The following is a 27,083-nucleotide window of genomic DNA, read 5'->3' as shown; positions in this document are numbered from 1 at the left end:
AACTCAGTACTGAACAGTCATGCCAAATATGCCTCACCAGGGCTGAGCAGCAGAGAATAACCTGCTCATTCTTTTAACAACTGGTTTTTTGGTTTTGCTAACCCCTACAATAGCAGCATCTCATAAACTTCCTACCAAACTAGGAATCTGCTTTTCCATTTCACACTTCAGCCATATTTTTCAGACTTTTACATTCTCATATGAACACAGCTGCAATTCCTACAATGAATAAAAAACAGGAACTTTTTCAAAAACTTTATCTCATCTTTATGTTTTCTTTAAAATAAAAAGGCATTTGTATTCTTGAAAACAATAACAGGTCCCGTTGCTTTTCTGAACCATATATATAAAGATAAATAGAGTAAAACATACAGTTCTGGGATTTAAAAAGGTAAAAGGCTCTTCCAGGACTGATTTATAGAAAGGAACAGACCCAGAGGTAACAAACTGCTTGAGGACAGGCCACTCTGACACCTCTCAGTGGTTTCAGATAGTCCATTTCTCTGTACGAGCTTCTACGCTTTGGACCAGGCCTTCTCCCAAAATCTCAAAGTCTTCCAGAATTGCTTCCACATTGGGAACACAGACCAGCTCATTGTTCAGAGTTGTCACCTTCCTTCCCCTCATGCTGGAGACCTGCAAAACGCAGAAAATATTGCATGAATGGGAGCACCTGCTCAGAGTTGCAGTGCAACCTCTGCCAGCCCCAAGTAAGAGAAGTAAGCTCCTCTCCTGCCTTGTCACATCCAAACCCTGCTACACCACTGCACCCAGCTCCACAAGTTGCACTTCTCAACACTATCAGTGCTCATTTTTAGAGCCAACAAAGTGCAGAAGTGACCCTTCCAGCCCCTTTTAGGGTTTACCCAGTAGCCACAGTCCAAAGACTATGAGGAAATCAGGAAGCAAAGCAATGGCCAGGGGCATGGTGGAATGACAAGTGTGCAGATGCATGGCAGAGCCTGGGTGAGCAGGGCACAAGGAGTATGCAAAAGGGATCACAACACAAGGCTGAGTAAGAGCTGCTTCTGCTCTTTGGTGGGTGTCAAGACCTCAAGTGGGAATATATCTTTGGCTCTAACAGTGGCAAAAACAAAACCCTTGTGTTTAATCCAGCAAGACTCAGCTCTGATGCAAGCATCTCCTCCTCTGTTTCACTGCTGTGAATAACTGGGTTTCCCAACAGCAGCCAGGTAGAATGGCCAATGCCCTCTGGCCGTGAAGAGAGGGGAAGATAAATCACCAGAGACTGACAGAAGAGCCCAGGCTGCCAGCTCCGAGCCATGAGTAACCGGTTTCTTTGCGTCTTTCCTTCATAGAAAGCAGCATGAATCACTCCAGCGTGCCTCACATCTGGTTTAACCACCCTCTAGGGTTTGCCAACCCCCACAGTGCAGCTGGAAAACAGCTTCATGCATCAATAAGGACACGGACACTCTAGATCTAGGCTTCTTGTGGGCTAGGTATTTCTGGTAAGATCCTGAAGCCAGAAGAATGGGATAGTCTATTTCCCTTCTCAGTTCTCCTGATGACTGAAGGTACTGTGGCCACAGCCCTGTCTTGGTTTCTCCCCTTCTAAGAAGCAACAGAATTATGATCTCCATTTCTCAAAGGGCTTTGGGGCTGATGAGAGTTGGACAAAGCAACTACCATACAGGGAAAAAAAAAAAAACAACAACAAAATCTTCAAGCTTTCAGGGCATAAAAGTAACAAGAAGCTTAAAACAGAGACAAAAATTCACCTTAAAATGCTGAGGCTGAAAGCCCAAAGGTTTCCACAAGACTGCAATCACTTCCCCTCCATGCTTGTCATAGAAGAACAAAGCAAGATCGTCAAAGGCGTTCTGGGTAGAAAACAAACAGAGGTTAAGGACAGTGACCCCTCAGTGACAACCCACTAAGCGTCCCTCACTGTGGTCCTCCATCAGTGGAGGCCTGGCACTACCAAGCTGTACTTTCCCAGTGTCCAACAATCCAAGATTTCACAATGCATGAGACAGAAAGAGGCAGGCCCTACCCAGAAGGCAATCCTGCTACAGTACATTTCATGGCACCAAAGACAAACACAAAACCAGAGACCAGCATCTCAAGCTCTGCAATCTGTGCAACCAAGGTATCAAAGCCGCTTCTTCCACCAAGACAAACCCCACATGAGCTGTCAGCACTTTATCCAAAAAGGAAACATTAGAGCAGAGGTTTTAAGTAACGCAATGTTCTGTGGGGTAGAAAGAGATGGAAAGCTCAAAGGAGGCACTGCAGCAATCTGTCCTCCTTGCCCCTTGTGTTTCAGCAGTGGTGTCAGTGAACATCTCCTTTGGTGGTGCTGGGCAGCAGAGATCAAAGAGAGACATTGCACAAAGGGATGACTAAAGCCCAGCATGGCTTCCCCCAAGCCCACACCAGCTGGTTTCCCAGGGCTGCAAGGAGGCAAATGAGGATCACAGCAGAAGGAAACAATGCTTTATGCAAGCAACTTCTCAAACCCAAAATTTGGCCCTGCACCTCATCACCCAACATGCTGATACTGAGAGATGTGTACCCTGAAAGAAGCTGATCAAGACAGCCGAGCACCTGCTCACTGACACACCTTTATTTTGGTGCAGATCAACATCAGGCAACAAGACGTATTTACCAGGCTGAGCATACAGTCCCCAGCATCAGTACAGGAGAAGCTTCTGCACAGGCTTTCACCAGCCTTGGAACAAACTATTGCCCAGAATACAGACCCTCTGCTCCCTCTTCAGCCATCTTCACCATCACCTTAGTTTCCCAGCTTTTACCAAGAGAGGTCTCTGCTGGCATCATCATATCATGAGGTTTTCATGAGGGTGTGCATGAAAAGAAAATCAACATCAAAGACAAGTTTAGATGGGCTCTTGTATGGACACACCAGGATTGCAGTACGAAAAAAAAGGTAGAGTGGTTTGGTGTTACCAGTGATCCTAAAAGGCAAAGTGGCATTTTTAGAATACAGACCTGATATTCAAGGAGGGATGGTGCTGTCTGCAATCTTCAGAGACAGATTTCTGTTTGGACTGTTGTTGCCCTCACAGAAGGCAAACAAAATCAGGTCATCAAGACGGAAAGATCCCAAGAACTGCCAACTCATCCCATGGGCTTTCACAGGCGCAAGCCTGATCAAGGCATTATTTCACCAAACTGGCTAGAAAAAACACTGTCTAAAAATACATTGAGAAAGAGGCAACCCACCCTGGCATTTCTATGCTGAGAACAACAGGTTATGCTCAGAGCCCAGTCAACAGGGAAGACTCCTCTTTTTTTAGCCAAAAAGGGAGGGAAAGCTCAAGGAATGGCAATAAAGCTCAGGGCATGCTGTCCACCAAGGTGCAGCTTTCTGAACCAAAGGGGAGCAGACATGTGAGAACCTGAAAAAGCCCAGCAATTCTGCAGGGTGAGGTCTTCAGCACCACACGATCTCCTTATGAGAACAGGATTTTTAATAGATGCATCTTGCTGGACAGAAGCCAGGAGCATTTGCAGTAAAAAATCCCTCCCAGGCTCAGCTAATTTCCCAATAAAACCACTGTTTGGCCTGATACCCAGAGGGTTTTTTTTCCCAGACAGCAGAGAGTCGAGGGCAGATGTTAAAAAGATGGCACAGGCATCCAATTCAAAATCTCAGCATTTGTCCTGCTCCCAGTGTCGTCCATATGATAGTGTTTCAAACTAGCCGACCAAGCTGAGAAGCTCTTGGGAAATGGCAGCATTAAAAGGGTCAGGTGTATTAGTCACTGCACTCCTGTTTGTTCAGAGGCTTGGGGAGTAAAAGCAAACAGAACACCCTCCTTTCCACATCCCATGTTCTCTGTGCAGTGTCACTGGACTTGTCTGGGCCTGCAAATACCTTCTTCCAGGAAAAGTTTCAGAGAAAAGGTAGGGACTGTTTGCTCACTTTTCCAGGTGAGCACTTCTCACTTCTCTATCTTTGTTTGCAATTCAGCTTTCAAGGCCCACAGAAATCCCTGCCATCAACAAAACCTACAGCTGGTTCCCATCTCACAGAGACATGGGGGACCTACAAACTCAGGGCTTCAATTTGGAGAGGTCTCATTGTCCAGGGAGAAGATGTATAGGGCACCTGGAAGAAGATTACAATAAACTCTGTAAGAAATAATCTGATAATCCCATTTTAGATCCAGTGTTGTTTTACTCCCTACATTTCTCCATCCTTTTCATTTGTATAGCCCAGATAAAGTAGGTCCATCTGAAGTGTAGATTTTGCAATGAGCAAGTGGAATCTAGTTAAGTATCTACTAGTTGTTAAGTATCTACATTGTTAAGTATCTACTGTTTAAGTATCTACATTGCTGTTTAGGGACAGGGCCCTTTATCCACCCTTTTTTTTTTTCACTGCTCCTACCAAAAGACTAGGCTCATTGCATCACAGCTGCTGGAAGAGTTTTTTAGGGAGTTCTCTGCACATAAAACTGTGTCCTACAGTAGCATTTCCTGGTTCAACAGCAGCTCAGAAGGCAAATACATCAATAAACACTTGCCCAGTGTTCAGAGCATTTTAAGTGCTCTTAGCAAGGAACTCACAGTGTAAAACCTTAATAAAGCTACTTACTTTCAACAAACAACTTACATTTGTGGTTAATATTTCAAGGTCTCTGTCATCCTGTTGTGACCCGCCCTGATGCTCCCAGTTATGTGACACAGAAGACTGCCTCCCCAGGACCCAACAGAGCAAGTAACTCCAGGTTGGGACTACCCCTGTGACTTTCTTTTAAAGGACAAAGGAAACCCTTAGGCTTAGGATTCAGTTGATAAAAGGTTTCAAACTGAATTCAAACTAAGCAAACTTTTCCACCTGAAATCTACACACACACCCTTGTCCTGGGGCTTTGGGGCAGCAGGAAAGAAATGTGGAAAGGAAAGAAGGATGCAGTCCTCCTGGCTGCATCAGCAAGCATGTCAATCCACCAAATCATTCAGACTAAAGTCTTCTGTCACTTGCTACATGACAAACCCTGCACAGCCTCTGGGAGGGCATTACCAACACAGAAAAAATGCAGCCACAAGTCCTCTGTCAGCTCACCCCAGGAGCACATGGGCCTGATGCCTCACTGAGCAAGTGGGCACACACATGTGTACCCACCCTCAGCCCAGGGCACTATGCTAAGGGTCTGGGGGCAGCTCTCCAGCCCTGAAAGCAGATGATTGATTTCCTGACACCTCTGTCCTTCCAAAGGTGCAGATCCAGATAGGAAATTTCCTGCTGACATGAGAGCCCGCAAAGCTTTTTCAGCTTTTCCCTGTCTACCTGGCGTCACCATAGGAGTCAGCCCTGTCAGTCAAAACAGGAAGGGAGCAGACTGACCTGGAAAGATTTCACCAATTACAGCTACATCACATAATCACAGCTTACATATTTTAGGAGACAGAAAGGAATTAATGATAATAAAAATTCTCTGACATGCAGTAGCAAGAGACATTTTTACACCATGGGAGGTTCAAAGTCTTCCTGATAGGTCTTGGCTCATGGTGCAAGAAATCAAAGAATCCCAATGTTGGAAGAGACCTTCAAGAACATCGAGTCCAACCCGTTCCTGACACCTCAACTAAACAATGGCACCGAATGCCACATTCAGTCTTTTTTTAAACACATTCAAGGATGGTGCTCCACCACCTCCTCTCCTGGCAGACCATTCCAGAAGTTTATCATCCTTTCTGTAAAAAATTTATTCCTAATATCCAACCTTTATTTCCCTTGATGCAGCTTGTGACTGTGTCCACTGGTTCTGTCAGTGTCTGCCTGGGGAAGGAGACCAATCCCATCTGACTACAACCACCTTTCAGGGAGTTGTAGAGAGTGATAAGGTCACCTCTGAGTCTCCTTTTCTCCAGGCTAAACAACCCCAGCTCCCTCAGTCATTCCTCACAGGACTTGTGTTCCAAGCCCCTCACCAGCCTCGTTGCCTCCTCTGGACATGCTCAAGCATCTCAACATCCTTCCCAAACTGAGAGGCTAGAGCTGGACACAGCAGAATGCAAACTATTACTTTAGAGGTATGTTTCTTGTAAAGTAGGAAACACATTCCTGCTTATCCACACAGAAAAGATTTCACAAGATAGACAGCTTCTCTGTCATATGCTCTTCCTCCGGCATGTACAGCCCAAGAAAGCTAAATCTCAGTGAATGACAGCACATCCCATCAGTGAGCTGGTGACACCAAAGACCCAGTAAATGCAAGTTCTATTAGAAGCCATAACAGACAGGCAGATGGACATGGCACAGGCAGCTTCACACAATTTACCCCACAATCAGTGAACCACTCAGGGAAGTGACCAGAGCCTTTGGCTTTTGTGGGCTCCAGACGGGCAGGCAGACGGGCACGGCAAGCAAATCCACAAACCCCGTGCCCTCTAAATGGTCTCAAGTCCAGAGGACAGCTAAGTCACCCTGGAGCCAAAGCTGCACGGACTGAGCCTTTTCACACCCTATCCCCAGCAAACACAGAGGTGTTCTGCAGCTCCCACAGCCACTACAACACAGACGAGCAATCATGACGGAGACTCAACGGGAGCCTCATTAGAGACACTTTAATTTAGCCTTGTTGGAGAATCCCCACGAAGAGCCAACCCACGGTTTGCTCAACAAGGCACTCTGAACTGTAAGTGGCAGGGAGGCTGTTGATGGGCTGAATCTCCAGGAAAGCCCTCTCTGTGGGATGACTGGCACCTGCTTTCCCTCAAAAGCCTTCTCATATGGACAGGATCACAGAATAGACCTTCTCTATTAGATCTGTTCTGGAATTGAAGAATTTTCTGCCTGAATCCTACAGCTAGTCTTTCATCTCTACCCAGAGCCTCCCAGGCACTAGAGCAACTCAAGCCAGTTCCTGCAGCACATCTCCTTGAAGCAGGAAAAATTCAAGCAGCTAGGACTCAACATCTCCTCTCCTTTCATCTTCTACTCTGATTAAGCTCCCTGGAAAAGGCATACACACCAATCCTTTAGCTCCAGAGCCTTGCTAAACCCTTTGACTTTAGAAGAACAGAGGCAAACAGGCTGGACAAAAGAGTGGCTCTCCTGATTATTAGTCTGAAGTAGGGGAAGAAGCCACTCCTTGCCCCCCTCAATTCAATCAGGACACCAAGGCATTTAAATCCTGTTTTCATGTGGAAATCTCAGTAAAGGGCAGATGTTTCTTTTCTACTGATAGAAGAACACAAAATCCCACAGCATCTGTGAGGCAGATGTCTCCCTTTGTTGCTATAAACCCACTGTGGCTGCACTGCCAGCCAGGGCTACAGCCCCATTGCTCAATTCTGTGGTTTGTGCTGTTAAGAGAGAGCAAATTACTCTGAATCAAAGCCAGTCAGTTCTGTGTCCAAACTGCCTTCTCATCCAAGTTATCTCAAAAGGATTCACTGCTGTCACCACACTCATTTCTGGCACCAACTTCTTGCAGGGTTTGGATCACCCTCAGGGCCTCCAGCCCACAGGACAAGGAGGAGCTGAACACCGCTTAGAGCAGCAAGAGCTAGGGAAGGAGAAACAAGAAGGTGCTGGAGGGGCTACCAAGCAAGGCCAAAGTCGATAAAAAGGTCTTGCCTTGAAGCAACAACAATACACTGAGATATGAAGCCAGATGATTTCTAATGGATGGAGCAGCTTCTACTGATAGCACAGCATCACCGGCTTGCAGTGGTCCTGCAGTGCAAAATCAGCTTTTGAGGTCTTCCAGCTTAACTGGATAGAGCTGAATTCTCTGAGACCATGTGTAGCACCACCTCTGTGACTTTTCCAAGAAAAGAAACATTGTTTGCCTAGAAAAGCAGATATTGACCAGCTCCTTCAGGACTGCCCACTACTGATCTTGATGCTACAAATGACAAGCAAACTGTTACTGGAAAATACCTCCAGTATGATAGCCACAAGAGAACAAACAGTATCTAAGAGCCTTTAAGACAAAGAAAAGCCCCTCAGACAGAGATACTGAGGCAGATTTTGGGCTCTCTGCCCCACAGCTCACTCTTCAGAGAAAGCGGCAACCAGTTTCTCATCTGTTCCCTCCTAAGAACCCTCACGTCAAAGAACAAGGGACATCAGGGGAATCAACACTGCTTCCAACAAGCAGTGGTGACCTTTGCTCATATCCATCTTTCTTCATTGGGATGTTAGCATACTGGATTTAGGAGCAGCTGTAGTCTGCAACCTGACCAAACCCAATTCCCAATCTATTAAACCTGTATTAATAAAAACAGACAGTAAAAAGTAGTAAAAATTTAAGCAATTTGGATGACTCTATTGACTGGACCAAGTAAATCACAATTGCCTGAAGATTAATGAAAGCTGCGTTCCAGGAAAATCTTTTATCTGCCTTTCACTTCCAGAGCCACTTACTGACATCAACTTGTCTAAATGCATAAAAATAAATCCTATAAGTCCCAATGAGTTTCCTGATTGAAGGCCTCAATCTACAGCCAGAACTGCTGCAAGCTTCCCCAAAAAGACAGCTCTCCCAGTCAGCTTATCCAGCATCTTCCAGTTTCTCTTCAAGCAATCGTTATTATTTCTTTCAGGTTTCCACAAGAGTTGCTCAGCCTTGACTCCTTCAGAGATACAGAAGCTCTGTCCTCATGTATCTCCAGCACCTTGGTAGCCGCTGAAAAGCTCTGCTCAGCTCTAGAACCCACTTCCAGCACTAGGTAGAGAAGGATTTCAGACTTATAAAAACTCCATTTCCTACCTACATCTGCACCTCTTGGCTGAGGTTTCATTGCAGCAGGTCAAACATTCATCATTGAAAAGCAAGGGGCTGGGCTGGTCCAGCTAAGGAAGCAGTGCTTTTTGCAGGGAAACTGTGTGACAGTTTCATGGTCTTCCTCAGTTTCATGAGGCCTTTCACACATCCCTATCTCTCACTTCCTCACCACCCAAGACTGCCCCAGGCAGCTGCAGGTGACAGGAGGACTAAGTTTATACCTTGGCAAACCTGGCAGCTCTGCTGAAGCTACAGCAGATTCGCATGGGCACAGGTTATCATGCACTGGGGCTGGCATGCAACTTGAGGGGTAACAGGGCTGTGTCCAGGATGAGGAAACCTTCAAAGAAACCCTTGCAAGTTTTTTTTGTCCAGTTCCTAAGGTACCAAGTTAAGGTGAAAGGAGAGCTTGAACTGAAAGGGCCCAGAATCTTCCAGCCTAAACTGGTTTCAATTCAGGCACCACTTTTTCAATGGGGGCCAAACATTGGGGTAGGTAAATAGGAAATCCCCATCCCTGGAGACAGTCAGTATCCAGCAGGACTGGGTTCTGTGTAGCCTGCTCTAACATGAAAGCTGGCTCTGTTCTGAGTGGGGAACAGGACAAGAGACTCCTACAGCCCCTTTCCTGCCACAGCCAGCCTAGATTCCCATGCTTACAGTTCTGACACTGCTCACAGCACTCCTATCAGTAAGGGATGATGGCAATTCTAGGTCAAGGCAGCCTTTGACAAGAGGGCACCACAACCCCATCTCTCTGCACACCCAAAACTAACATTTACCACATCTGAAGCTGGGAAGCGCCAAGTGCTGCACAACTGCAAAGGACAGACTGTCCAGATCCAGGAAGGATCACTGCTGTCATCCAGGACCTTGCATATCTCTCTAGCTTGCCAAGGCTTTGGTTTGGCCTTATGGTGGAAAAGAACATGGTCAATGACTTTGGGTACTGACATTCTCCATAGTCCCACATCACCAACTTCCTCTGTTGTTATGTATGCGGTCAAACACAGAGAAACCACTCTGTGAACAATAATGATCTCCTTTGGCTCACACGACCACTGGCCAAACAGCAGAAAGCTTACTGGGACTATGTCATGGACACCTGAACTTCCCTCCTGAAATTGTGTGTGGTTACTGCCCATCATACACACCAACTGGTGGAAGAAGCCATGAAAAGTGAGTTGACTAACTGGAGACAAATGGCTTAAAAACTCTTTTGTGCTGAATACAATGTTCTTCAGCAAAAGCTCCTGGTGGTTTGTGTCTGAGCTCATCCTCCTGTTGCAGCAGCACTCCCACTTCCATGCAGGAGGTGGTACATTCACCAGGACTTCTGCTGGAGAAGCAATGCTCATCCCATCCAAACAGCTAAAGATGTCACCAGCCATGTCCTGCACCAGCAGGCAATCCAAAAGCCAGAGGGAACCTCCCCCTTAGGCACCCCGTCTCCCTCCCCTATAGGCCATGCTTACTCTCAGCTCGTGGAGGTACAACTGCACAGGGTCATAATCCACCACAGGAAAGAGGATATTCACGGCAGAGCTGTTCTTCACCACGCCACGAGAAACTGATTTCACCGGGCGGTCCACACTCTCCAGGAGCCGAGGAATCTGGTTTGGATTCAGGTGGATCAGGACATCATAGAAGTCCAAAGGAGGGCGGAAGACCATCTGCAGGAAGAAACAAAAAGTGCTAGTCAATACAGGACACAAGCAGGCAGGAGAGGTGAGAGAGGTTTCCCAAGTCTTTGTCTGCATTTTGTCTCCTCCTCCTTAAGAAGTAGTAAACCAAAGACAAAATTTTTGCGAGATCAATGTTACAAGTTTGCCACAGACCCCAGGAAGCCTACCTGAGTGAATGCTAGTGGGGTGGGCAACTGAGAGAAGAACAAAGAGGTGAGCTGAGATAGATAACTGCACTACACGTGGCAGTTTCAGGATGAAGAGGGGAATCAAAAAGCCAACAACAGCTGAACAATACACAGGGGACAAGGGAGCTGTTTAAGAATAGGATGGCCCCACATGTCCACGAGGATTTGACCCAGAGGGCAACAGCATCTTCCATCAAACAGAGAGAGGGTGAGAGCAAAATCCTGTTAATGGAGGGGAGCAATCCCAGACATCTAAATTTTTGGACAGGCAGGATCTAGCTGTGGACACAGCTGTATTAAAATGGAAAAAAAACTAAAACTATGTGTTCATTTTCAAATGGAAAAAATGATGCAGAGACATAAACAGAGGCATGGGACACTGCTCATCTTGGCACTGGAAGAAAACCCACTGCCTGGAACTGATTTACAGCCAGGCTGTGGAGAACACACATGAAGAACATCAGTGACCAGCACTGAGTCAGTCCTAGCTCTGTTCCACACAGACCCCCTGTCCCACTCAGTGATCAAGTCCATGGCTTCCTGTGCGTGCCCTGGGAGCAAATCCTTGTGTGCATCTTCATGACAGCAAACACGTCCCCATGGGACCCAAATGCAAAGACAAAAAAAACAGCTTACAGCACTCTCTTAGATACAGGAGGCAACTGTAGAGGAGGCAACTCCAAACTACATTGGAAAGGCTTTTCTCTCCTCCCTGCCCTAAGCTCTGCCCTGGAAATAGCATCCTACGTTTATCCCTAAGGAATATCATAGGCCTGAGAGGACACTGGCACAGACCAGAGGGATTCAATGGCAATGAAAAATGTTCCCAAGCAATGGAAGGGATGAAGCAGGAGTCCCAAGGAGGCTGAGTCAAGGTGTTGAGAGGCTGCTCTAGCCAGGTGACAGTTTGAGCAGCTAAGCATCCCCAGCTCACAATGTGCCTCTTGAATTTCAGTCTTGGGCTAGCACTGTGACTGCAACACACTAGATATGCCTCATTCCTTCACAGCCCTATAGCATACACTGCTACTGCCTCAAGTACATCTTCACCTCATAATACTTCAAGTGCAAAATAAAGCAGAACAGAAAGCAGTGTCAGTAAGTCCTTTTCATATTGCTTAGGCAGAAAAAAAAAAAAATCCACTGTATGTGCTGCTTTCTGGTTTTGGTTTTAATCTGGGTTTTTTTGTCCATGTGAACCTGCCATTATCTAACCACTGCTTGGCTTCTTTAGTCCTCTGTACTACCTAGTACACCAACAAACTACCCTTCACAACACATGTATCTCCCTTCAAAGGGCAAATAAATATAAATTTCTCAGGTCCATTGCAGTAATGGATGTTTCAGTTTAAAGAATGAAATCACTAAGAAACTGAAGAAGGTTAAACTCCATAGGGCTTTACTCCTCCACTCAAACCAAAATAACATCCTCCTAAAGTGCCTGGTACTTTCCTGCCAAAACCTTCAATATCATGAGCTTGGTTAGAGTCAAGCACACAAGCCAGATTTCCGTAGCTATTCTGGAACAGTCTCCCAGAGGAACCATTTGATCCAGTCATGGACACACAGTTGGTTTGGCACAGGAATATCATGGGTTTGCTCATGTCCCAAGAAGACCAGAGAATACAGAATAAACTTGTCCTAGTCACCCCAAGCTGCAGTGCAAAGCTGGGTCCTCCAGAAGTAGGGTGGCAAAGAGGGACACCAGCCTCTCCTCCACCCATCCCTGCAGCTCTACAATCCAGGGCAACCCCATGGCCACAGCCTGAAACCTCCTAATACATCCTAGCAACCACTACCAAAGCCCAGCCAGAGCTTGAAAACCCTTGTGCTGCTGCCCCAGGGGGTTACCTTCACATCCTGGTTGCCAAGCGGGTCCATGAGCTGCTCCTCCAGGGCACGGAGAGACTCTGACGCGAGCAGGACAAGGCGCTGCAGGATCTGGGGAGGGAAGGAAGTCAGAGGGCAAAACTTGGCAGCCTTAGATGTTAACAGGGACATCCCTCTCTCATGGGGCTCTAAGAGCTGGCTCCAGCACTAGGAGCAGAGAACTGCCCCAAGCCAGCAGCCACCAGAGGCAAGGGCACAAATGGCCCAACTCACCTGTGATGAGGGGCGCTCCCGGGTCCACATGGAGCTCCACTGGTCTTTGGGGGTGGCCAGGAACATGACAGGGAGGTGAGCGCGAGCTGCTATAAACTTGTTCTTGATCTCTGTGCAGTCAGAATCTGGAGAGGGCAGGCAGACAGGTGAGATGCTCTGCCTCATCCACAGCCCTCTGACCTCACCCCCACCACAGCCAGGAAAAGGCAGCAAAGGAAGACTTATCGCCTCCCACCCTCTGACCCCAAAGTCCAGGTGAAACCAGAGCTCCTCCACCTCTGGCTTGCACCTCACTCCCATTAGATGGACCATTTCTCTAACCCTGCTCAGATGGGCTCAGGAATGGTAGGTACTGAGACTGACACAAGCTGGAAACTCAAATTATAAGTCAGTGACAGTTTGTATTATTTAAAGAATGTTCTATCTTTTATTTCCCCTCAAGTGGGGAAAAAAAAGCTATAGTTTATTTTAAAAAGTTGGAGGGCACTTTGGAAAATATCAGTTTTCAAAACCCAATTCTCTCTCAAACACCTTCACCTTTTCTTACAAATCAGCTTTAAAAGCTGGCTGTCACTACCTCCCCCACCCCATAACTTTGCAGAGCCAACACAATCCCATGGTTTCTTGTGACTCCAGCATGTATCCAAAAGACAATCAACAGACAAAACACTCAAGGGCAGGAACAGCCTGCTTCAAAGACAACACCACATCCAACACCACCCACGCTTGTCACAGATTTCTACAAGACCAGAAACAGCACAGCATCATAACTGAGACCCATCTTTTCACAGCAGGCAGGGAAAAGAAGAAAACCATACATGGCACAACCAAACCCATCCTGCAGGCAAGTGAAAACATGATAGGACAGGAGCAAGGGAGTGGAAAATGTCATTGCCTCCAGCACAAGCTATGATGTATCCAAGAGATGTGGTGCCAGGCACTGACCAAGGAGGGCTCAAGAATCTCATGCTGTAGCTCTCCTACCCACTGCCTGCTCACCTGTGAGGCCAGTGTTTAGGTTGATTATCAGAGGGTTGTTTTTCCAGTCAAAGGTTGCCAGCAAGTTGAGGAAGCGCAGGAACCCCACCTGTGGAGAGCTGCAGGCAGGACAAAACAGCTCAACATCAGCATTTGCTCTCCTGGCAGCAAGAAAGGCTGCACCAGAGGGTGACTTAGTGAAGGCCCAACCCACATGCAGCCCAACAAGGGATATCTGTGATGGAAAAGGGAATTTAAGAATGAATTTGAGACACTTCCCCTTCTCCACATCTCCAGGGAAAATCCTTCCCCCCACTTTCCTCTCCTACTTCAGGAAAAAGAATCCAGAAGAACATAAATCATAGCCCCCCCTCAACCCGCCCTTGTTACACAATCTTCTGATGTTCTTCCCACCCAGACTCCTAGGTCTGGAACAAGGAGGAGGTGGAGAGAGGGCTGGTCCCAGCTCTGGTGCAGGTCTGAACACCAGCAAAGTTCCCAGTGTGCCTCTTCCCCTGCAACATGACACGTGCACAAAGCCAGATAGCTGGGAAGATGGGGATTCTGTTATTTTAGGAGACAGAAAAACATTTTAGGCATCAAACTGTTGTTCCTGGTACTTTGGGAAAAGAAACTGCATCCCAATTGCAGGGCAGAGTAATCTTTTGACTCCACACAGAAGAAAAACATTTCCTTTAAGTTCACTTCATTTCCTCTGGGCCCATAACATCTGTCTGCCAGGGGCCAGCATTTACCAACACACTGCTTCATTCAGTTTTCAGGGCCCAACCCCTCATCCTCCCCTTGGAAGTCTTCTCCAGGAGGAAGGGAGGCTGGAGCTGCCATCATTCACCATAATATCCTTCCTAGGGAACCCAGAAGCCCCAGCATGCTGGTAGCCACAACACAGCCCTCACCCTGCTTCTCCTGGCCACTACTCCCAGATCAAGGGGCCTCACCAGTCCCCTAGAAGGCACAAGACACCCTGCAGTTGTGCCACCAGCACCTAGAGGCCACCTGCTCCCAGCCTTACCTGCTCTCCCGCTTTCTCTGCAGTGCACAGTGTAGGGAAAGCCACAGCCCTGATTGCTAAGTGTCTCCATCTCCTCTGGCAACTCCCAACGCAACTTGGGACAGTATTTTGGCAGCACAGGGGCCTCATTTTCCCTGCTGTGAACCCTTCCAACACCTCCCACCCGAGCAGCATCCCACCCTTCCTCCATGCCATATAGTGAAAGGCACTAAATCCCCATTGGGCCAGCCTGGGCTCCTCATCCTCACCTGGGCGGTGTGAAGGGGGCAGGGTGCAGGAAGAGAAATGCCACAAGCAGGTCCACACACTCCTCAGAGATGCTGTCACTCAGGAGCTGGGCGCTGATCCAGCGCTTGGCCAGCCGGGAAGTGCTACCAAACACAGGGTGCAGCTGCTGGAGCCTGTGAGGAGGGAAACATGCCACTGCTCAGCCCACACACCTCAGGACCCACAACAGCCTCTTGGCATTTAGAGAGAAAGAAGAGCAGGGCAAAAATCTATGAGGAACAGCTACACAGCATCACAAGCACAGAGACTTCCAGTAGATGAAGAGATTTTGGGGGGAAGAAGGGAAAATGCTGCCTCATGCTCCTCTCTAACCATGCTGCATTTTAGTATTTGTTTCCCCACACCAGTAACCTCAGGGTGACCACTGGTGCCACGCACACCAGCATCCCTCCCTGAATTCTTCCAAAGAGCTTCTCACAAGGTTGGCTGATGGGTCACTTCCCACAGCAAGCTCCTCTACCCACCGTCACCCTCCAGAATCCAAGGGCACCTCCATGCTGGTTTCCAGCCATGTCCCATGTTCTGACCCCTCAGGTACTTTCTGCCTCACCTACCCATGCAGCGAGCTAGTTAGATAGGGCAGATGCAACGTTTCCAGCTCCAGCTGCCGAGATTCCTCTGTGTCCTGGTACTTCCGCATCCCTTCTGGAGTGACCACTTCCTTCAAGATCAGCGGCTCCCGGTGGTAGGCTACTTGGAGACGGAAAACGTAGCCATCCTGAGATGGGAGCACAAGGCAAAGTCAGGCTTGATGGTGACATAAGAAGTATGTGTGTTATGTTGCCCCTCAGGGATACAATAGCAGCATCCTGACATCAATGCAGTCTCACTATACTCTTTCCTAGGCCCACCGCACAAATATTGTTTTTGTCCAGTGCAACCACTGCCACAGCCCCCCCACCTCTAGGTCAGGCCTAGAGAAGGTTCCAGGGATCGCCCTACCTTGTACACGTCAGTGTGAGTGACTGCAGGTCTGCAAACCAGCTGGTGCTGCTGCTGGAGGAGCTCAGCCAGCTGGAGGTGGAAAGCAGCCTTGATGCGCTTGATGGCTCCTTTGTTCTGTGGCCACTGGCCACTGCCTTCCATGTGGCAGATAACTGGGGACAAAGGGATAGCAGGAGGTCAGTGAATCCCACACAGAAACAAGGTGTTGGACAGGGGTGTCTAGAACTACAGGTTACAGCACAAGGACAGGAGAAGACAGGGTTCTGCTCCTGCCTGTAGCACACCAACACAGCAATAACAGAGCTAGGATTGATGCTTGCCTCCACTTCCCTCCAACAGATCATCTCCCACTCACATCTCACCCCACTTACTCCTTAAAGGAGTTATGTAGGCCGGGCAGGGTTTCTCCCCCGAAGGAAGCAGGATACGCTTGCTTCTGTTATGGAAGGAATAAATTGGCTTCATAGGAATGGGAGGAAAGACCTGAAAGAGAACAGCAACCCAGCAACTGAGAACAGGGAGCAGAAACCTCTTGGCAATGTGTATTCCCTCACCCAAAGCCCACACCAGCAAAGCCCTCCAGTACAGAGGGTTTGGTCAGCTTATGCACAGCCAGCCAAAAGGATGCAACAACAAAGAAGAGTCACCATATTGCCCCAAGGGCTCTCAGGAGCCACAAAACCAGAGAGTGACTCATTCTCTTGGTCCTCCCTCACCCCAGCTCCCTGCAGACCCCCAAGCATGGGGAGACACTCACGTCTGTGTACCGGAGGGCTGGATGGACACCCTGCACAGCCGTCACCGTCAGCGGCAGCTCCTTCAGGTTCCACAGCTTGCGGCTCAGGTCATCGTAGGAGCAGACAACACTGACCATGGCCTCCTCACCTGTTCCTCCTGCCTGCGGACACACAGGAAGCCTCTCCAAGCACCTCTCCTGCTCCTGCACTCACCTCAACTCCCTCATGGGCTGGCATCACAACCAAGCTCTGAGGAGACAGCACTGCCACACCAGGGAGCAGCTTCTGGCAAGAGCGCTCAGCAAAATGGGGAGGCAAGGAAGACAGCAAAAACAAGGGCAAGGCTGTCTGTGACTCCCCAGCAGCCTCAGGTATCCCAGAGGCAAGTAAATTTTTTTATTTTGCAAGACACCAAGGCAGCATCAAGAGCTGTACTGCCAGCAGTCACTATAGTAAAGGAGAAGCCAAGAATGATTGGGGAATAAAGAGATCACACAGCACCAAGGTGAGAGCCCTGCTACTGTCTCCCCAGCAGTTACCAGACACCAACAGAGGCAGCAGTTAACAGAAAACTCCAATGACTACATCCTTAGCCAAGACAGAGCTCTGGCACATGGCAAAAGGAAAGACAGAAAGCATTCAGTGCATCACTGGAACCCTATGGAGGGCAGCAGAGAAGCACCAGAGGGAGAACTGGTGCTGCCCTTACTGCTTCCACCTCCTCAAATAACAGCAGAGCAGCCTGAACAGGAAGGACACATTAGTGACACCAAACCACCCAGATCAGAGGCAGCTGAGTCACACAGGGAGCCAACCTGCCTGGAGTTTTCTAACTTGGGCTCTCTGGCAGAGCAGCAGCACCCTCTGCAGGTTTGCCATGAGCCACAAACCCCATCCTGCTTGTGGCTGCACCTTTCCTCTGCCTTCATCCTACACATCCTCACATTGCTGGCTCCCCAAGCTGCCTGCACACAAACAGCTGGAGGAGGAGGTACCCTGCACCCACCACCCCACACTCAACAGCAACTTTCTCCCTTGCTCTTCAAGGACTGGCAACAATGGAACCCCTAAGCACCCCTAAGGCTCCAGGAAAATGTATCCACTATCAGACTGGGGTGTATCAACCCTGCTAACTCCAGACTGGCCTGGAAGGGACACAGCACACAAACCTTCCTGCAAATCTGACACCCAGCTCTGCCCAGACTGCAATGGGTCCTGGCATAGGAGACCCTTTACACCAAATGTGTGCCCCTTCAATCTGAAAGAGTGGAAACAATTTCTTCCTCCATCCAGGTAAAGAGCTAGTTGTACTGGTGCCTTTTTGAGACTACCTAAAAATGGAGGCTAGATAAAATTACGAGATTAAAATAGTCACTTAATTTTTATCTAGCCTCTATTTTTAGGTAGTCCCAAAAAGGGACTTCAGTAAATAGAACCACAAAAGTGGTTCTATTTATTGAAGAGCCTTCAGGTACATTTTTGGGCAGATAAAGCCCCCCTCAGGGGCTACACCCCAAAATGGACGATGGGTCACGGGTTTTCATACTTTTGTAAATTTGGTTCATTTCTACATTAGGGGTTAACCTTCCAATTATAGCTTCAGATTATGAAGACATTTGCTCCAAGTTTGCTCTCTCCCTAGCTTACTTTTGTTTATGTTTCTCAGGGTCTGAGACAGTAATGTTTCCTTGATTTCCAGGCCTAGAGAGAAATTGTTTTGTCTAATCAAAATGTGAAGACAGTAACTAACAATCTATATGGAGTTAAACACTAAAGAATTGCAGGATTACAAATATATGAAAAATATTAATGCTAAAATCCTAAGGCATCTGTACAAAAAGATCAACGAAGTGTGCCAAAGTGCTCATGGCTCATCTCTCCAGACTTTAATTTCACAAGCTGAAAAGCAGAGTTGTAAGGAGGGACATTTCCCAGCCTCTGAGATGCATCTCTTTTGTCTGAAAGTGGAGTTTCTTTGTTTTGGCTGCACTTTCAGAGGGAGTACTATCTAGCACTTTGCAATATGCTAAGAAAGTTCCTTTTCCTGGGTTTGCCAGCTGGACCTAAGCACAGAATTGTCTGGCCTATGTCCTGAAGAATGCAGTACCTCAGAGGTGCAGCTAGAGGAGCATTGTGGGACAGTAATATGTACTCAGGCAGTGAACAGAGGGGCAAAAGCCGTGAGAACAGGACAGTGGGGTGCTTGCAGGAGAAAATGACACCTAGGGGATGCTAAAGCAAGAGGATTTCAGCAGTTATGCATTGGCTGCCATGAAAGACTTGGTAGATCCTTACCCTTTCTACATTCTCTTGGGAACTACCCAGCTGCTTCAGTCCCACTTGAATGACCTCCCTACAGCCCTTCCCTCACTGGTCTTCCTGGAGAGAGCCCCAGCCCCACGGGGGAGGCAGTCATACCTTTTTCCCAGTCCTAATCACAGATTCCAGCAGGGCTCCTGTGTAACAGATGGAGGACTCAGGAATGTCCGCATGGCTAAGTAGAAGACAACAGAGCGTTAGAGCTACAATATGCATATCCTATTGACACTGCATGGGTCAATTAATCCTATTGAAACTGCTCAGCCCAAGGATGAGCAATCCCTCTCTAAAGGTCCTGGTGAAAAAACAAATCTCTGTGCATTACAGTCTTGCCCTTGTCTTTGCCCTCTTTCTTATCTCCCCAACAATCCATCCGTAGTGAGCCAGTAACTTGTGCAGCTTCACAGGATGCAAAGCCAAAGCCACCAATGTTGTCACTCACAAGATACATCCTCAAGTTAGGACAAAGAGGCACAGGCAAACCCTCCTTTCTGCGTAAGAGGGTCTCACTTTTGACAGATGGTATATACTGCTGCAGAGGCATTCCAATGCCATAGGGAAGAACCACTGCAAGGTCTCAAAGGACTTCATAAAAATGTCCTGCAATGTCCAGACAGCTTCTCTTCCAGCTCCGAGGAGCGTACCAGCATCCTATCCACATGGTAAGGGCAGGACCATGTTGCCTCCCTGCCTTTTGCATTACATTCAGCAGCTTACCCTTCCCACCCATTCTTGGGAAGGAGCTCAAAACTTTAGGACCATTAAAATGATCGCACAAATCTGAAACAACCCACAACACCCTACAAAGCATAAAGCTGACAATAGGGTCATCAGGGACACGACATATAGCAGGAGCAACACATGGAGCAACCCACAGCTGCTGCTCAGTGCAACTCACAGCTTCAGCAGGTGCCTGATGATCTGCTCAGGAATGAGGCGCTTCTGGCAGGCAGTGCTGGCCTCCCACACCACAGCCTCACAGATGCTGCCATCCTGGAACCGACGCAGCTCTGACTTCTCTCCCCAAAAGGTCCGGAACTCCAAGGCCTGTGGGGGGACATTGATCAAGCCAGAGCAGGGACAAAGGTTATTTCTGGGCCAAACAAAACCTTCCCAAGATTACCAGCCAGCCTCCCAGCTGTCTTCAATCATAGCACAGCACCAGCTTTGCTCTTACTCTGCACAAGCAGGGCTCCCCTCACCTCAGGGTGATCAGCCTGAGGACCCTTCTCCAGCATGCTGGCAGCAAAATCTGGGACAAACAGGAGGCCAAACGTCAGGGGCCCGACATCCTTGTGTTTTGGGGGCTCAGCATCAATTGGCCACTGTGGGAAAATGAGGAACATGAGGCACAAGGACAGATGAGGTTTCTGGAGTAGTAGCTACTGGAATATTGGGGTGCTAGATGAATCTCCTGCTGTGTTCTCCTAGACAACCATAGACAGGGAAAGTTTCATCTAATAGGTCTCCTCAATGACAAGAAAAGCTGTTTTCACCCTGCCTCATTACTGGACCAGGACTTGTGCCCAGATGAAGCAACACAGCCCAGTGCATCCCACAGACACAACTGCATCCCACAGTCCAGTGCAGGGCCTCAGGTTCTGTATTCCCATCAAGGGGAGACAAGCCTGTCTCCTTCCCAGGAAGCAGGGATGCCCACCCTGTGCTCTGGAGTGCCACAAGAGACAGCTGAGACCCCACAAGCAGCAAAGGATGCAGTGTCATTGCCAAGCTGAATTACCTCAGGGACCTGGGGCAAGGAGTGAGCCACAAGCTGTGCTCTCTGGGACAGCCCACGTGCCAGCAGTGAGACAATGAAGGGCAGGGCCGCAGCCACGTAGTTCCCACCCCGATCCATCAGCTCATTCAGCAGCTGCATCTTCTTGCAGGTACCCTGCAACTTGGAGACATGCTTCAGGCTATAGAGAAGAAGAGAAGCTGGTCACCTACTTCTGGCACCAAATCCTTTCTGAGAGAGGGCTCTGTTAGAGCATGGATAAAATGGAGAACAGAGGGTCCTAGCCCAGGATGGGTGCTACAAGAATGCCTTCTGGCATCTCAGGAGATGATGGTTATTGTTTCCAAGGCTTAAACATTGCTCCCCTCCTCTGGGAGGCTATCTAGACAGTAAAAGTGCAACGGCCCAGTGCAAGGAGGCACCAGTGTCTATTTCAGAGCTTAGCAGAGCTACTTCCCAACAGGTAAGTCCAAATCTAACCCAGACCAAAGCCAGAAGCAGCTCACTCGTCTTTGAGCAGGCTGCCTCAGCACTGCCCCCCCAGCACAGTGAGACTCACTGGAAGACGTGGTCAAAGGTCCTGAGCATGGGCTTCTGGGTCATGAGCAGCACCTGAAAGCCATCCACCATCCGGTCATCCAAAATCTCCATAGAGCACTTGGCTTCAAACTGGACCTGAGCAAGGAGGGAAGGCAGTGTAGGAGCATGAATGCAAAGGGAGAAGGAAATCAAATCCCTCCAGCAGTGGTCACTTGTGCTCCCTCATCAACCAGGGTCAGCCCAGTTCCATGATCAGCAGCACACTCTGATCTCAGTCTCTGTCCTTAGCACGAAGCCAAGTAACAAACAGCTCTCACTGCTGCCCAGACAGTCCCTTCTTGATATCCCTGACATCCAGGTATTTTTTTTTTCTCTCCTACAGAAGAGTTACATCTGCTAAGCTTCATCCAAAGGTGCACACAAAGAGGGAAACAACTTTCTCACACCACTTGAGCAAGACTGGCAATGCAGCACTACATCTATGTCACCAAACTTCAAAGCTGGAGATGTTAAAAGCTTAGAAAACCACAATGAATGCCCTCCCTTGGTCCTACATCCTCCTCGAAGACATCTAACCATTTTCTGCCTGAGTTCACTCCTAGGACAGTAGCTCAAGAAGCCACCACAACTTGCTCAGTACCTGGTGGTATTTGCTGGCAGTCATATCAGCACAGAGATTGACCAGTCCAGAGGGATCCACAAAGACCACTTCAAATGCCTGGTGGAAATCATCCAGGACAGGCTGGAAAAGCAAACAAGTCCTTACCACTGCAGCACATGACACACACCAAGACACCCCAAAATTGCTGCCATCTGCCATTCCTGCAACAGGTACATCCCTGCCAGCAGGAGCAGTGGCAATACAGACAGGCACGAGACCACTTAGGGGACTGCTTACCAGGGAGGGATCAGCATCCTTGGCTAGACTGATCCCTGTCACACTCAGGTCAGTGGTGGCTGTGGACAGACAGGAAGGAACAAAATCACACCACCATCCACACCTCTCCCCCTGGTGACAGTGGCACAGTTATGTGTCAATACCCACCAACGTCTCACAATGTCAACAGTGCTACAATACAATGCTGGCCTCCACCCTATGATGGGAATTCCCCACATCACTGCAAGATGCACCATCCAGCCCTGCTCTGTTGATTCATCCCCTCCTGCCCATCCCACCCACAGGGGCTCAGCACAAAAGAAAAGCCACAATGGCCTCTCTGCCTCTTCTCCCCTGTGTTCAGGCTTTATGCAGAGACACCAACCTCTCCTTGTCCCTAGAGACCCCTGGAAACTCACCCAGGAACTGCAGAGTGCTCCTCAATACCTGGTAGCCACTCATCATCTTGACAATCTTGCGCTTCATCAGCAGGTAGGCAACAAGCATGGAGACCAAGAAGCCATTGAAGCACCCCAAGCCCTGTGAAAACAGATATCAAACTCCATAGCAATCCACAAGTTACGTTTTCATGGAGGCTCCATCCTAACACAGCTCAAAGCAAAACCACAAGCCACCACCCCACCTATAGGGACCAAAGCACCACCCTTCTGCCACAGGAAGGAGAGCAGGACAAAGGCAGGTTAGCCAGGTAAGCAGAGCACAGGACACACCTTGCTGAGCTGCCGCTGGTTCAGCCAAACTTTGAGGAGGGCCAGGCCATCTTTCATGCCTGGGAAGTCTGTGGCTGCGTTGGACAAGAAATGCAGGTGGGAGAGCATCACGGTGTCACAGAGGATGGAGTTGTTGTAGTGTGGGGTCGGGGGCTCGGTGGCTCCTGTGTGGAGAGATGACAGCATGTTGGACCCAACCACGAACTGCCTGGCCTTAGACAAAGGCTGCAGTGAACCCACCCACAGGCACTGGGGGCAGTCTCTGCCTGAAACAAACAGCCTCATGTTCCACCAGCCCAGGCCATACCTTCTTTGGGGGTGCTCTGCTCCATGAACCAGGCAGTCCGGACGTTGTTCTTGGTGGGAAAGAAGCGGCTAGGTTTGAAGAGATCTGAGTAGGGACAAGCATGGAGTCGGACAGTGACAATCTTCTCATCCTTGCCTATACAGAGATGTCAGGAAGAGATGTCAGAGATTAAACTGGGAAAGCACAGAGCATCCACAGCCCGGGCAAAGGCAAAAGCTCCTTCCCAGCAAAGTTCCACAGCAGTGGAATTCATTCAGAGCAGAGAGTGACCATATCCTAGAGCCAGTGATGACCTTGAGGTCACACAGCTCATGCTCCAGCCCCATCCTCCTCCCCACTGCTCAGTCTGGCATCATTGCCTGCCCTGGCCTTGCCATACCACATCTGTCCCAGACCCAAACCCACTATCTTCTGAGGGCGGTGGGAATAAGCAGGACTTAGCAACCCATGCATCTCATGATCCCCTTTCATGGGGACCAGTCATCTCCTCAGGGAAGAGACAGACTGCACACAGGTTCCTGGGGAAGGCAGGAGGACAGAGGGGAACAGGGCTGGGGAGAGCAGGAAGGAAGGGCAGTATTGGATACAGGTGTGTTGCGTAGGGTTTACTTTTCTATTCCTTGAAGTACCCACAGGATACACCAGCCAGCGAAGTCAAGGCTGGAGAGCCCAGCCAAGCTGCAGAGGAGGACTGGGAAGGGGAGAGACCCTGAGGACTACACTCTGGGTAAACAGAGTAAACAGATGAGAAGCACACAAAATTTATCACCAATTGTGATGGCAGCCCCAGACTGATCCCTCTCCAATGAGATATTAAATGGTATGACACCACCACCAGCACTCTCCATACAACACCTGTACCCAGTCACACCCCACACTAGAGCAAGGCTCAAGTGCCACCTTGAGGCCTCAGGAGCAAGATGGGCTTCAGATGGTTGCTGTTCATGTAGGCAAACTTCACACTGCCAAAGAGCTTCTCCTTGGACAAATGCTGGGCAATGTGGGACAGGTATAGGGCTCTCTTCCGGTGGTAGCGTTGATTCAGATTATCTTTGTCCTGAAAGATTTCCTGGGAAGAGAGGGAAAGGACAATGCTAACCTGCCTGCTGAGTTCAGTTCAGCCTGAGGCACCCTACCACCCACAATTCTCCTTTGCCCCATAGGCAAACCTATCTCAGCACCAAGGAGCTCCAAGCTGGTCAGGACCTTGCTGCTGGCTCCCTGAGCTCCGGGACTGCAGGAGACAAGAGCAGTCATGCAGCCTAAAGGCTGTGCTTGGTCTCAAGCTTTTCTTACAATTAAGTCTGGGCAGCAAGGGGAGTTACCAAGCTCCAAACTTCTCCCTCCCTTTAACACAGTCCTGGGAGCTTTGGTGGAAGTGTAATTGGGTAAAAAAACATGCATCTCCCTGGCAGTGTTCCATCCAGCAGGGAGAAGGAAGATCCTCATGACAAACTAAGATTAAACAGCTGCAAGCTCTGATAGAGCAAGAGGTCAGACCACACTCTCCAGCTCCTTGTGAAAGTCACCCTGCATATCCAGACACATCACTGTCACATCACTGAGGAATGGAGTGAGCAGGTCAGGGGTCATGGAGGACATGAGAGGACAGGGCTCCCACAGGCCCCAAGACATTTAGGAGGTGGCATGGCCACTCACCCGTGGCATGGTCACTGCAACATCCACATTGATCTCCGGCCTAATGCAGGTGCCCAGCAGGTAACTGCCCACCACCTTCAGCTCAGCTGGGGGCACAAAGCGGAACCTTCCCTTGACATTGAATGGCACTTGAAGGAACGGGACCTTCACATCCTTGGAAAGCCAGGCCTGGTCAGTGAGCTGGGAACAGACATGACACACAAAATGCTCTGAGAATCAACAGCAGCAGATGTGCAAGGGCCAAGACCTGCTCCCCACACAGCTGCACCCAGAGCTTAAAGATAATCTCCCCCCTTTTTCCTCAAAGAAAAAGCGAAGTATTCTTTTTTCAGCCCCTAAGGGAGACAGTTCATGAGTAGCTCTGCTTGCAGAGCAACAGCAGAGCCTGCTCCTGCTCCATCCAGGACAGGGGTCTTACTACCTCTTCCATAACCCTGGAACATACTTCAGTTTCTGGAGTCTCTGGGATAACGCTCAGCAGGCTGTTAATTTCATGGAGGAAGGCATCGATCTTCTTCTTCTTCTTCTCCTTCAATGTCACCTCCTTCAAAAGCTCTTCGATCTGTATGGGGAAAGCAGACCATCAAAGGCAGCTGCAGCACCAAATTACTCTTGAATTTTACCTTTCTCTCCAGCACCAACTACAATCCTGCTGCAAAGGGCAGCTGGTGAGCTGGGGGAGACACTAAACTCCCCATAAACCCTGCCTGGAGTTGGCAATTTGATCAGTTCCTGCCATTTTCTGTGAATGCTGGATTGCAATCATCTCCATCCCAACCAACATCCAGGCAAAAAAGCCTGATGTAACTCTCAGAAGCACAGCTCTCAGGAAGGCTGTTTCTATTGACAGAGAATTAGCTGCAGGAAACAAGCACACAGGTTCCCACTACAAACTAGGCCATAGAGATCCTGCCACTGACACCAGCAAGTAGCTAGGATATCAAAGCTGTTTGGGATAAAAATCAACAATTTTAGAACAACTTGAGGGATGGGATGCTCTCCAGAGGGACGTGGGCAAGCTCAAGGAGTGGGCCCATGAGCAAGACCACATGCAAGATGTTGAATCTGGCTTGAGGAATGAACAGACCCAGAGCAGCCCTGCCCAGAAGGGCTTGGGGGTGCTGTGGGTGAGAGGCTGCACATGGCCCGGCCATGGCACTCACAGCCCAGAGAGCCAAACGTGTCCTGGGCTGCATCCAGAGCCCCGTGGGCAGCAGGGGAGGGAGGGGATTCTGCCCCTCTGCTCTGCTGAGACCCACCTGGAGCACTGCATCCAGCCCTGGGCTCCCAGCAGAGGAGGGACAGGGAACTGCTGAAGTGAGCCCAGAGGAGGCCACCAAGATGATCAGAGATATGAAGGACCACTCCTATGAAGAATGGCTGAAAGCATTCAAATTGTTCACCCTGGAGAAAAGAAGGCCTGAGAAGATTTATTGTGGCCTTCCAGTACCTAAAGGGCTACAGAAACTCAGAAAGACTGGAGAGGGACTTTTAATGAGAGCATATACTGATAGAGAAAGGGGCAATGGCTTTCGACTGAAAGAGAGCAGATTTAGATTTAAAAATGGGACGAAATTCTTTCCTGTGAGTGTGTTGGCATAGGTTGCCAGAGAAGCTGTGGATGCCGCACTTCTCAAAGCGTTCAAGGCCAGACTGGAGGGGCTCTGGGCAACCCAATGGTCTAGTGGAAGGTGATCCTAGGGGCTTGAAACTATTTGATCTTTAAAGGTCCCTTCGACCCAAACTGCTCTATGAAGCTATGCTCTAGTTACCAGCTGATCTTCACCTAACAGAGACAGCTTGATAACCCAGGTCATCTCAGCCTCCGGGCTCCCGCAGGCCCCCGCGCTCCCCCTGTGAGGCAGTGCGCGGCCCCCCCGGCTGACCTGCAGGCGGAGCAGGCTGGAGTGGAACAGATCCTCCGTCTCCTTCAGCTGGGTCAGCTCTTCGCTGGTCGGCGGCTTGTAGAGCTCGGCGCGGCTCAGCTTGGCCGGCTGCGGGGCTGCGGCTGCCGGGGCAGCCCTCTTCCCCCGCCGCACCGCGCCCCCGGCGGGGGCCTCTGGGCCCTGCTCCGCCTCCTCCGCCACCTCCGGAGAGCTCTGCGGGGAGAACACAGCACGGTTCGGTTCGGCTCGGATCAGCCCCGCGATCCCCCCGACCCGGACCCGCCGCCTCTCACCGCCATGGCCGCCGCCCACGTGCACCCCCGTCACCACGTGCGGC

General features: G+C 49.3%; 1 protein-coding gene across 1 annotated transcript; it reads right to left on the bottom strand.

Moving 5' to 3' along the window:
- Positions 1-254: 254 nt before the first annotated feature.
- Positions 255-27,083, bottom strand: NOL6 (nucleolar protein 6). The gene is made up of 26 exons (XM_021538946.3): positions 27,040-27,083; positions 26,747-26,959; positions 25,306-25,422; positions 24,861-25,040; positions 24,102-24,270; positions 23,202-23,336; positions 22,895-23,058; positions 22,583-22,703; positions 22,185-22,243; positions 21,927-22,028; positions 21,306-21,421; positions 20,750-20,927; positions 20,211-20,333; positions 19,907-20,055; positions 19,108-19,183; positions 16,710-16,850; positions 16,324-16,435; positions 15,950-16,104; positions 15,562-15,725; positions 14,968-15,120; positions 13,708-13,805; positions 12,709-12,833; positions 12,457-12,546; positions 10,208-10,405; positions 1,743-1,844; positions 255-636 (listed from the first exon to the last, which is right to left on the bottom strand). The coding sequence occupies exons 1-26, from the start codon at positions 27,043-27,045 to the stop codon at positions 487-489; spliced, it is 3,396 nt and encodes a 1,131-aa protein (XP_021394621.2). The 5' UTR covers positions 27,046-27,083; the 3' UTR covers positions 255-486.

The sequence above is a fragment of the Lonchura striata genome, chromosome Z, assembly GCF_046129695.1.
Source record: "Lonchura striata isolate bLonStr1 chromosome Z, bLonStr1.mat, whole genome shotgun sequence".
NCBI lineage: Eukaryota > Metazoa > Chordata > Aves > Passeriformes > Estrildidae > Lonchura > Lonchura striata.
The sequence above is the reverse complement of the archived record's forward strand: the minus strand, read 5'-3'. Positions and strand labels throughout refer to the sequence as shown.